Genomic DNA, 12,845 nt, shown 5'->3' on the forward strand with positions numbered 1-12,845 from the left:
CTAACACTAACACTGTTTTTAAAGTCATATGCATTGAAATTCAGGGATCTGGTGGAATTTAAAGCTGCACAAATAAGGTCCAAAGCAAGAAATAATTTACTTCCTTGCAACATGCAAAAAATGTTTTCTTTCTTTCTTTTCTTTTTTTTTTTTTTTTTTTTTTTTTTGTTGTTGTTGTTGTTGTCGTTGTTTTGACAGAGAGTGGGGTTACAACCTTATTGAGACATTTCATTTGATGTTTGCACCAGTCTTAGTTTTGTGGTGATGTTGTGGAATGGGCTGGGGAAGAAATCAAACAAAGTTAACTTATCAGACATTTAAAAAAGATGTGCAAGGAAATTATTTTTGCGAGGTACAGAAATAAGGACGGGGAATATAAAAGCATGTGTTATTGGTTTTCTTTTTTCTTTCATATTCTTGATTATGAGTGTTGTTGATCAGTTATTTAAAAAAAATGTATATGATTATTGACGGCTCAGAATAGGCATAGGACTAGAAAAGCATGTGTTTTTGTTTTGTTTTGTTTCTTTTTTTTAATGACAAGCATGTTGCTTCTCCTCACTCCTTTGCGAACATAAAATGTTAATCTATGTTGCTCATTGAAAGTCCGTTGTTTTTTTTTTCTATTTTTTACATATGTGCTTTAATATATTTTATTTGAAAATGTTTACAATTAATAAATAAATTAATCAAATCAAATCATTTCACATTATTCATAGAATTTTATGTTTATTAGCACGTTGCTGTCTTGAATACAACTTAATACCTCCCCCGTCACAGACAGCCAAACCAGTCGATGTCAGAATCAGTCTCATCATTCATCTTGGGAAGATCAGCAGACAGGCATTTAATCGAGCACCGATAGAATGGCAGCCCGTAAACGACCTTAAGTTTAGCGAGTTAATGTTTTGTAATTTTTAATTATATGTAATTGTGCCTGCAGTCGCCGTGGCAAACCACTGAATGACAAACAATTAAAGGGTAACGTTTAAGTTACTGTTACATTTGTTACAGCTCGATAGCTCAGTGTTGCGTCAGGTTGAACAAGGTTGGCTGTCGGAGGTGGGATGCTAGCTGTTAGCTACATGTTAGCCTGGGTGGTTATATCATAGATAAAACTCCAGAGTGGCTTCGTTATGGGGAGTGTTTTAATATTGATTAATGTCGTGTCTTTTTCAGATTGAAAATGATTGGATTTGCATCTGGAAGGCGCATTATTTCTGGGGTAAGACAAAAAGAAAATATGACTTGTGGACCAATATTATTTACTTACTACTGTACTGTATATGGACGACTGTAACAGCTGAATTAAAAAATAAATACAGTAATAAACTAAATAATATGTCACTAAATGCATCAAAATAATATTAAAAACAATCATAAATGCATTCATAAAATAGCAATTAAGTCGATATTTCTGGCTTAATGTGCTCATTTATTTAATTACCATTGTTTTAATTGTAATTATTTACGTTCCCATTTAATTTATTCATTTTTAAATGTATATATTTTTTTTATGTTTTCTTAAATTATTTGAATAAATATGTTAATAAATGCAACAAAGATAATATTAAAAATAATGTATTCATAAAATATGAAATAAATTGATATTTCTGTTTTAATTTGCTTCTGTATTTATTTACCTTTGTTTTAATTGCCCTATTTATTTACTTTCCCATTTAAAATATTCTTTTTTTAATTAATTTGTTTTTATTAATGTATTTCTTTTTAAATATAAGTATTTATGTTTTATTTCTGTATTGTTTTACCCCTTGAATTTTCCCTGCATTTATTTCCCCAAACTTATTTACGTTTGTATTTGCTTTTGACATTTCTTTATGCATTTCTGTTTGCTTTTTTACATGTCTTCACATGTCTCTATTTGTTTTTACCTTTCTGTTTGTATGTGCCATCATTACACATTAATGAGAAATCATGATGTTTATGCATTTCTGTGATTATTATGTTTTCAGGCTCCGGTGTGGAGATGTCTTCAGCAGATAACCAGAACACCAGGCTACGCAACAAAAGCTCAGCTGCTGTTTCACTCTCAAGCCTCCTTGGTTTTAATGCCACCCAGACTCACTCCCAACAACAGGCTGTTGAGCATCAGGCCCGTGAGCTGGCCTGCCTCACGTCTCTGCCACGGGGATTCACAGGGCACCTCAGAGAGAGCTGACAGCAAAGAGGGTTTCAGTTTGAGGGCCCTCAGCCAGGCGCCCAAACCAGCTCTGTACCTCGGTTTCAGTGGGCTCATCCCTTTCCTGTCTGCCCCTCTCCTGATGGCCGCCACACAGTCCTTCTACCCTGAACTGGCATATGCTCAAGTGGTCTATGGAGCCTCTATAGTCTCCTTCCTTGGAGGTGCCCGCTGGGGGTTCGCCATCCCTGCTGGGAGTCCTGCTCAGCCTGACTGGATGAACTTGGGCAACAGTGTGGTGCCGTCACTTCTGGCCTGGCTGGCGCTGCTCTGCAGGGACAATATTGCTGAGGGAGCCCTGGTCGTTATCATGGGACTGGGTCTCTCTCTGCACTATGACCTGACCCTCTTGCCTGGGTACCCCGCCTGGTTCAAAGCCATGCGGACTGTTCTCACTTTGGTCGCCACCTTTTCACTGGTGGCTACCCTGACAATTAAAAAGTTCTGCTCTGAGAAGAAGATCAAAGAGATTCAGAACTGATTTAAAAGGACAGTTTGGACAGTGATCCACATGGACTAATAAAACTGTAAAATGAAGTGCAGATCTGCTGACAGTGTGATTTGTTCAACGTTCTTCATCATCAGATAAAATGACTAGACATTAAAAGTCCCATAACTCACCTTTCTTTTATATTCTTTATTTACAAATTAACTGACTTAATAGCTTACATTCTTAACTAAATTAACTTGGTATAATGATGGAGAGATAAATCAGATAATTTACTGCATTTAATAACTGCAACAATATTTTCATTGTAAATGCTTCGGTAACATTTGAAAGGGTTTGTACAACAATAAACATCGTTGAAACTGCATCCATCATGCAATCACTGAAATGATCCTAGCAGGGACAGAATTACTCTCATTTCTGTCTAACTTTTGCTCCTGTTGTCTCCTGCAGAGCTCACTGTCTTATCCCACTGTCCTCTGCACAGCTTGAAAAGTCGTCACACAAACGTCAAACTCTTTATTTTCATGGTGATTTAGAAAATGTTCAGAGGGCCACCCGGCACCCTACTGGAGGCCAGATTTGGCCCACAAGCCACAAGTTGAGTATTAAAAATGGGCACAAATGTCTAACTTGTGAGGGTCTAGATTAAAATATCAAATGTAGAACAAAACAGGTGTTGGAATGAATTTAATGTTTCTCGGAAAACATTTGTAGAATCTCATTCTTTGCTGTGAAAAGTACCCAAACATAATCTGTTTGAATATGGTGATTTTACAGGTGCAAACGTGAGACACTGGATAAACGTCAGGACGATTTGCATACCCTTCAACTGTTGTTTAACTCCAGACAAATACAATTCAAAACCACAGCTGAAGGAACACATGGCCAGTGGTTTGTAGGAGGTTGTAAGCTGCGTTCCCCGTCTGTCAAACATGAATTAAACAGTATTGTTTTGTTATTAACTTAATCAAAAGTACATATTTTTCTCCTGGCCTGTAGTGCTATTTATCCATCTAAATTGTTTTCTTTACTGAAACCTGCACTCAGGTTTCATGTAGGAACTGCTTTATTTTTACAACAGAAAGAAAGTAGTTCCTACATGAAACTGATCACAACAAGGTCTGTGGATTATCTTCTAACTGGGTCTGGAAGATGACATGGCTGTTGAGCTTTTCAAAACTATTTTTGGCGCTTTCAGCACCACGAGCTGAGGCCCATCTCGTTCAGTTATACCAGAGAGAAGGCAGACATTTCTGCTGCCATCATCTACGAAACTCAGCAGCTCACACCAAAACAATTTAGATCAGTATTTCTCAAACTTTTTACATTTCAAAGCTCCTCAAGTACCACCTTACTCTTTTACGCAGTTCTCGCTCAAAATATTCTGCCTCTGATCGTAATAGTTTCTGCCACGATTGCAGTGTTTCTGAAGCAGACATCATTTTAGCTCTGCTTATTATCTTCACATCCCAGTTTAGCTTGTAACTATCAGTAATTAAGCTGACACAAACAAAAATACAGGAAAGACAAAACTTATTTTAAATTGAATTTCAGTGATCTAATATGTATTTTCATTAGTTTTTTGTAGTATTTTATATTTATAAATAAATTAATTTTATTAAAAACATATTTGACATTCTTCCACATACCACCAGAGGGAGCTCGTGTGCCACCAGTGGTACACGTACCACGGTTTGAGAATCTTGGATCTAGAAGGATTAACAGCACCACAGATGAGAGGCAAGAATGAGAATTTCAAAACTTCAACAATAGCATCCTCAGAAACACTTACTGAGTCTTGTTAAAAGAAAAGGTGATTAACACAGAGGTAAATATGACCCTGTGCAAACTTTCTGGCTTGTGTATATTTACAAAAACAAGGTTTTTTCATCTTGAATGTTCAGTATCTTGCCTTTTACTGTTCTCAACCACAAAGAATTTGCAAATCATTGCACTCATTTAAAAAAAAATAGGTGAATGTAGGTGAATTTCAAACCCGGCACACACAAAACTCTTACGAAGTTTATTAGGTCTGAAAAGCAACCAATAAAAGATAGTTATTGTTGTGCAATAATTCATATTCATTTGTTTGTGAAGGGATAACAGTACATGATAGGAAATACTGTTAGTGTGCAAACGCTCCGCTCAGCTTACAGGTGAGACGAGCTCCAACATCCAGAGAGGAAACATGATCATTTACCATGAAGAAGGTAAACACATTCCTAAACATGTGCATTGACTTTTAGTTACTGAAATGTAAGTTGTAGTGATTTCAGGTACCACTGAAGGGTGAAATGATAGAACACTCTTCACTTTCTTGGATGTAAGTGTAAATATTGACTAAGAGGCACTATTATTTACAGTATCATATGTACAAAAAGGATCCAGTGAAAATTGCTGAACGATAACTGCACTGGTTTGACAACAGTGGTGTGCTGTTCAAGTTTATCTTTATCTTTACAGAAATTGCTTACCATGGAACTTTGGTCCCATCATTAAATAGGCTCAAGTGGTTGATAAATCCTCCAAGCAGCAATGCACTCACCTCAAACGTTTCTTTGAGGAAAAATAAAGAGAAAACAAACTAATAAACTGTTTTCACATCTAGTCCGAGAGCAGAGTTCATTGTCCTCACAGGATTTTTTCACACTTGAGAAAAAAACACTTTAAGGTCCATCCAAAATAGAAGTCCTCCATTATGAAAAAATATCCTCATCACAAGGATCGCTCTCTCTGCAGATACACAATAAAAGAAAACGAGTGTTCTCACTCTGATAGTCTTGTAGATTTCTTCAGTGAATTGAAAATAGAGACGCAGACGAGTCGTGTAACAGTGTAAGCGGAAGTAGTTTTGGCAGTTTTCCAGTTTTAGATCTACTGTCATAATCTTTTGTTCAATAGATGTCAAACATTCTCAAGAAATAAAAAAAGAAAACATGTCTAATTCTTGTATAAATAACATACATGATAATGTGAAAGCCTATTTGAGATCGAGACACGCTTTTGTGTCTCTTAAGGTGCAGCTTTTCTCAAGTTTCATGTGGTTCAGGTGCTGATATGGACGCTCACGGTTTGAATATTTCCTGCCGATCAGAGCACAGCCAGCCCGCCGTCGCAGCGGCTGGTGATCATGTTGCCGACTTCAGTCCAGGTGTCCAGGTGGGGGTCGTAGATTTCCACCGAGTCCACCGTCACCGGGGCAGAGAAGTCTCTGCTGGCGGCCCTCCCCCCGACGGCGTACAGCAGCCCGTTAACGGCTGACACCGACACGCCTGCACGAGCTGTCGACATCGGGGCCACCTCCATCCATTTCTCCTGTAGACAGACACGCACAAGTGAGGGTAGTGTTAGGACAGATTTTACTGAAAACTCACTGAAGATTAAATTCATCACTGAAGGATTTTTAGTTTACCTCCTCTGGACAGTACTTCTCCACCGTCTCCAGTGCTCCCAGTGCCTCATTCCAGCCGCCCACCGCGTAAATACAGTTATTGAGGCAAGCGACGCCCACATAGGCTCGACGTGTGACCATGACGGGCAGGGCGCTCCATCTGCGGGAGATGGGGTCATACACCTCAGCCGAGCGCAGCTCCATTCCTTCGTCACTGATTCCTCCAATCACGTAAATAAACCCTGGAAACAAACGACAGCATTGATTTCAAGAGTAACAACAAGAGGTGGGGAGGCAACAGTCTGAGCTCTGAGCTCATGGATAACATGGAGTCTCTGCTGGGATCGTTTATTGATAGAAGTGATGTGATGATCAAAACTTTATTTAAGTTTATTGTCCATAATAAGTCCAAGATATTTGAAGTTATTGACCTGTTGTACTGTCTCTCCATTGTTTGGGAGATTCTGCAACACTGTTTTCCTGTGAAACTCCAGCAGTGTTTTGCGGACGAACAAAATAAATGCCACCCTCAATCGGCACGAGGGTGAGTAGAAAATGACTGAATTTTTTGGGTGAACTGTCCCTTTAACTACACTTAACACTAAAGTTTCACTTGCATATTTATTGTTTAAGAAACCGTGAGGAACACACCTTGCAGCTCACAGCAGCCAAAGTAGTAACGAGGAACCGCCATGCTGCCGATGACCTCCCACTTGTTCTCCTCGGGGTCGTATCGTTCCATCGTCTTCCCGATCTCAGAGCCGATCCAGCCACCTAAAGAAACACAATGCAATCATCAGAAAAATGTTTTTCTTCCCCCAAGGAATCTGGTTATGAATTATCAATAAGGTTGCACTTACTTACTTCACAAAATAATTTGGTTGAATTTGTTAACTTGCTTTGTTGTTTTGTTTTGCATCTTAACATGACATGTCTAGTTGTGTGTGCATTTTGGATTACGTAAAACGGTTTAGTTAATTTCAGATTCAGCTTTCTCACAAAGTCAACATGTTCAGTGTATGATAGTTTTTTAAAGTACATAAACCTTTTATTAATCAATATTAATATTTAATAGCACAAAATGCAAGCAAATGGGAAGTACAAAAGTACTGACGAATGCCACGAAAGTTTTTAAACTGTTTGCATGCACAATTTAAGCTCAAATCTGTTAGTACGAGCGTTTCATGCATGAGGCCCATTGCTTTTGTGCTTTAAGACACACTCCAGCAATTTAGTATTGCACTTCCGCAAATTTTGGTTACAAACAAGAAAAACAAAAGGTCAAAATTAGAGCAGCAGAAGCTGAGATATCCTGACTTTTAATAGCATATACACTGGATACTACATTTCCCATAACGCAATTCAATAGTATCATTTATTAAACCTTACCTAACTGCACACTTCCTTCTGCTATAAATTGGTAGTAGACATTATGCAACTGTTTTCACAGACTGAGTTGTATCAACCATAAAGAGTAATCTGATTTTCAAAAGTGAAATCCGTGGATCGCCTACAGTTTGTGTTTTGGCACCACATGATGCTCGTGTCACTGCGGCATTTACCAAGTGCATACAGAGCCCCGTGGCAGGGGCACACGCCAACTCCACAGCGAGGAAAGTTCAGAGACGCCACGGCGGCCCACTGCTTGGTCACCGGGTCGTATCTCTCAGTGCAGTCGAAAATCATTGAGTCTTTCTCCCCTGGTGAAAAAAAACAAAAGAAAAAAATCCTCGTCAGACTCAAGATGATTGGCCTTTTTTTTTTTTTTTTTTTTTGGATGACCTCAGTTGTCTCACCTCCCACCACGTAGATCATCCCCTCCAGCACTGCGACCCCGAGCCCGCTGCGGGCCTGATGCAGGGACGACACGGTGGTCCAGTACTGGTTAAAGGTGTCGAAGCGCTCCACGCAGCTCAACGCCCGGCTGTCGCTCCAGCGGCCGCCCTGCAGCCGAGTGTAGCCTCCTGCCAGGAGCAAACAAGGTCCAACATTAAAAGCCATATCTGACATTTCTTAATTGAAAATCTGAAGTTTTTATTCACCATAGTTTTTTGTTTTCTGTGCTGGAGAAAGAGATTTGAAACAGAACCTATGGCGTAGAGATATTTCCTGGCTTTTCTTCTGGGTCTCATCTTAGACGGCTGCAGCTGACTGTACATCTTATTTTCTTTGGGAGATTTTGTGACTTCAGTGTATTCCTTCAGCAGAGTCTGCAGTGCCACCCGCAGGCTGAAGTCTGTTATACCTTTATTCAACGACAAAATGGCAAAAAAAGAAAACATTCAAGATGTTGTTTACGCTGTAGCAGCTGATCAGTTTAACAGCGACACTGAGAATATAAATCATTAAGCCCGGCTGCACCAAGGATTATTTTTTACTTGATTAAATCATGGTCTAACTTTGATTCATGTTTCTTACAATTTTTAAACTGGCTTAAAATTAAGAGAGATTAAATTTAAACCACTTTTTAAACGTCAGTTTAGCTTCTACTCAAACTGTAGATTAAAGTTGATTCTCTTGCACCAAAACTTTAAACTCCAGTTTAAACAGTGATCTAGTATTAACTTAAAACTTACACTTGAGGAGGTTGAACTTCTAAAATGGCTGCTTCTTTGACTTGGATTGAGCAAAAATGATTCTCTGCTGAGCCATCATGAGTAGGCTAACTATGCTAGCCAATATTTTAGCTTGCTAGCAAACAATGTAACATTTTGTTAACTTTTTTGAACTAGCTGGCTCTTTTATACATACTGGATCCCAATAGCGCTCAAATGTAGAAATTATTAATCCATCCATCTTCAAAAGCTTATCCGAAATTGGGTCACGGAGGTAACAGTTCTAGCTGGGGACCCCAAACAAAAGGATTAGAACCTATCTTAGATTTAATTAGTCTCTGTTGGTGCAGCCCAGTTTAATTATGTAAAACATAAAAGGGGAGAACTAAGTTTGATGTTTAACTTACCCTCTATGTACTTGAACAGTCTCTGTGGGGAAAGCAGAGGGAAGCGGACTGGTTCCAGCACCTCCACTACATGTTTTTTCCTCTTGGCCACATCTTGGAGAACCCAGTCCATGGCTGCAGTGAATACCTGATACTCGTCTTCAATCCTCAGCTCTTCGCTTCTCAGCAGCCTCACCAGCTGATCCTTCGACAGGCCCCTGAACTCATCGGTGACGCACACCTAAAGGGAGGCAGTTGATAGAGGCTGTCTGTGAGCATCGAGCTTGAAAATGACAGCGTGAGCTGAAGTGTTTTTAGCAACAGAAATGGAAAAAAGAACAGTAACACTCTGATAAAATACTGATGGTGTTTGACAGGCCTTGTTTTGAATAAGGGCAGATTTCATGTACAGCTAGCTTTAAAGCTGGGGCAGGCAGGTTATTTTTGGTGTGAAGTTCTATAATGGTCCAAGAGAAAAACTAGACCTCTGCACCACCTCTTAAAAAATCTAAACCCACGATGTGAGACTTTGACCAGTCTCAGGTTGGTAAGAGAGTAGATTGTTGTGTCTCATTCCCAGAACTTACAAGAAGTATTGACAACCTGGAAAAGAGAATCTCAACCGTCAGCTGTCTTTCTCAGAATTGCCACCTGCAGCTTTAATTTGCCAGGAACAGTCTGACACCAACACCAGTATTGGCAGAGAGATGAAGTGACATGCAGTACCTCTTCTTTTTTTATACCAAAGGAAACTAATAAAAAAGAAAGGGTCCTTACATCACTAACGAACACTGCAGGCTCTGCTTGGTGCCAGTTCTACTGAAGCTTCTGAAGTGCATGTAGAAGCAAACTTAAACCCAACATATCTACTCTGTATGACCTTTGATGAAGAAAAGCCTCTAAAGAAGGAAAGAACACGTCTGAGAATAACACGCTGACTGATGTGCACTTTCTCTTATTTGCTGTTTCCTTAATCATACCTCCAGAAAGTGAACATGGATGTAGTTCTCAGTGAACTCCAGCATGTCCATGCAGGCGATCTGCTCCAGGAACTGAAAGATGCCCACACAGTTCGACGGGTCCATGTGGCCCTTGAGAAACTCTCCGCAGATAGAGACCACCTCGTTCAGCTGCAGCATGTCTGCCGCCACCATCAGCTCCTGAACGTTCTCCACGGTCACACTGATCACGCCTGATGGGATAAGGGTCGACACCTCCATCAGAAAATGGTACAAAATGTTACAGATTTTAAAGAACACGATGATGGGAATATCAGGATGGATGCAGACCTGTGTATATGAAGTCCAACAGAACCTCGAAGACTTCGGTCTCCACTCCCAGGATCTGCACCTCCTCTTTGTCCGCCTCCCTCATCCCCCCGGAGAACAGAGCGGAGAAGTACGGGCTGCTGGCAGCAAGCACCAGCCGGTGGACCTTGAAGACCCGGCCGCCAACCTTTAGCCCCACGTCGCAGAAGTCCGTGCGGAGCCGCATCTTGTTCATCTGGGCCAGGATGAGCCTGGCGTAGCGGTCTGAGGCCAGCAGAGCCTGCTCAGACGCCTGGGTTGCCATGGCAGCTGCTGCAGCATCACCACCGCAACAAGTGGATGTTGACACAGAGGTGGAGAACATGGCAGCGGGGACAGGTCTGTCTTAACATGGAGGCCAGTGTCCCCAAACCCTCTTCTCTGGTGAGTCTCAGGCCTCAGAGTCTAAAAGAGGCCTGAAAGAGACGTTAAGAATAGATTTTAAGGTCCACCTCCTTACATGCAAAGCCCTTAATGGTTTAGGACCAAGATTGTCTGCTGATGGTTGACTGGAGATTCCCATAAAAAGCTAAAAGAAACTAAGGGATGCATGAGGGAAGTGAAACATCACAGCGGATGATGATATTGTTGTTTTTGGAAACACACTAACATCAGCCCACAGAAAAGTAATGTTTCGACAATGGTATCGTCCATCTATGGATGTATGGCATTGGCCCAAAGCTAGGATGCACCGCAGCCTTTGTCAATAATGCCCCAAAGCTATGGAACACACTAGACCGACACGACTTATCTTTTCACTTTAGCCTTTAACTAGCTGTGACTCTCCAGATACAGGCTGGGACTCTCTTTTGCATTTTGCTTTGCACTTATGCACTGTGGCACTTCCTTTAAAATGTAGTATTTTCCATGATTTTATGTATTCTATTTAGTCTCTTTAAAGGCTGAACAATTCAACAAAATTTTATCAAAATCACAATATGGTCTATAGCAAGTTTTAAATCACACAATGCACAGTATTTGTTAAAAATACCATTTTAAATTAAATACTGTGGTGCTGCACAGGTGTCCTGACCAACACATCATTCTCTACGACTTCAAAAAACATATTTATTTAGTACAGGTCCCTAAAAAATAACACACCTTAATAATTTAATGTCTTTTTCAATTAAAATGAGAACAATGATGTAAAAATTATCCTTTTCTCTAATCCTGCGTATCAGTCAAAATAATTGTAATCAAAATTTCTTCAGAACTGTTCGGCCCTACTCTCTTTCAGCGGTTCTTGTGAGTCGGGACCTGAAAAAGACAAGATCATTTCTGGGGGTCGCCAGATGGTTGTGGAGAATGAAATAAAACAACATATTGTTGCAAGCAGCATGCAACAAACAGTGCCAGTGAATGGTGACCAGTTTTCCAATGTAAAGATAAGTCTCCTAAAGCGCCAACATGCCAAGTCGACTGAAAAAAATGTTATTTACACCATGTTTTTAGCCTGAATCTTCACTGTAGATCTTTAACTTGGAGCCACGTTCATGTGCACACAGTCTGAACTGGGTGTGTGTGTTCTGACGGTGTGCAAACAGCATGTTGGGGCTTTAGGAGACTTGGATTTCACCAGACGAGCAGCATAGAGGCATTTTATGTTTTTTTCCCAGTTGTTTTTTTTTTACATTTGAAAACTCCAGCAGCAACACAACCCCGGTCCTCAATCAGCATGAGGGTGAATAAATAGTGACTGAATTTTCATTTTTGGATGATCGGCCCTTTAAGATATAAACCAGCACAAAAATGACCATGTTCACATCAAAAATAAACATTTACATCTTGTAACATAAAATAGCAAATTTAACAAACTATAAACTAAGCATGATGGGGATTAGAGCCATATTTTGATGTGAGGAAAGGTTTTATTATTCAGCGTTTTTTTATGCATTCTATTTTCAATCTTGCTTTTACTTGTATTACCAAGTGGGTTTTATCCGAGTGAATAAGCATTCTATCTATTCTATTCTCATACTTAAACTTTTTTTTACTAGTGAGTTTCATTCATCATCTTATTTTCTACTGGTTATGGCATTCTAACCTTATTTTGATGTTCATTCTATCTGTCTTTTATGTGAATGACTGGGTGATTGTAATTTCTCTGTGGGCTGCATTTCTTGTATGAAAGATGCTACACAATAAAGTAATTATCGTACATTATTATTATTATTAATGCACAATACCGATGCACTCTTATGTAAGTTAGTGTCCGTGCTTCTGTTGCCATATCAGCTATAAAAACACCTGCAGTCGCCGTTAGCCAGACATGCTAGCCAACAGACACAGCTCGCCAGGCGGGATTCAACCATCACATATATCAATAAAATACTCAACTGAAATCAAAAACCTTAACCGATCGACCTTTATGTGCTCAAGGAGAATTACGGACTCCTATGGAAGAGAAATGTCAAAAATTAGGTTGTTTTTAGCAGCTACTTACCCATAAGTTTACTGATGAGGATGCAGGCAACTTCCGTCGCTCTGCAGACTGTCAATCCTTTTTTCCTGGATCGACTGCTCTGGTCTGGCAGATGGTTCTCCAGTCACGACCA

At 39.9% G+C, this 12,845-nt stretch overlaps 2 protein-coding genes across 2 annotated transcripts; one reads left to right on the top strand and one right to left on the bottom strand.

The window, feature by feature from the left end:
- Positions 1-823: 823 nt before the first annotated feature.
- LOC146317313 (transmembrane protein 69-like) lies at positions 824-2,737 on the top strand. The gene is made up of 3 exons (XM_084732380.1): positions 824-981; positions 1,180-1,225; positions 1,974-2,737. Exons 2-3 carry the CDS (start codon positions 1,187-1,189, stop codon positions 2,679-2,681), a joined length of 747 nt encoding a protein of 248 aa, XP_084588506.1. The 5' UTR covers positions 824-981; positions 1,180-1,186; the 3' UTR covers positions 2,682-2,737.
- Positions 2,738-4,659: 1,922 nt separating this feature from the next.
- On the bottom strand, positions 4,660-12,843 carry ipp (intracisternal A particle-promoted polypeptide). Its single transcript, XM_084731520.1, has 10 exons — positions 12,734-12,843; positions 10,273-10,706; positions 9,964-10,175; positions 9,005-9,224; positions 8,132-8,287; positions 7,839-8,006; positions 7,605-7,742; positions 6,694-6,816; positions 6,064-6,284; positions 4,660-5,966 (listed from the first exon to the last, which is right to left on the bottom strand). The coding sequence occupies exons 2-10, from the start codon at positions 10,613-10,615 to the stop codon at positions 5,742-5,744; spliced, it is 1,806 nt and encodes a 601-aa protein (XP_084587646.1). The 5' UTR covers positions 10,616-10,706; positions 12,734-12,843; the 3' UTR covers positions 4,660-5,741.
- Between the last annotated feature and the right edge of the window lie 2 nt (positions 12,844-12,845).

This window comes from Lutjanus erythropterus, chromosome 12 (assembly GCF_056507025.1).
Source record: "Lutjanus erythropterus isolate fLutEry1 chromosome 12, fLutEry1.hap2, whole genome shotgun sequence".
Lineage (NCBI taxonomy): Eukaryota > Metazoa > Chordata > Actinopteri > Lutjaniformes > Lutjanidae > Lutjanus > Lutjanus erythropterus.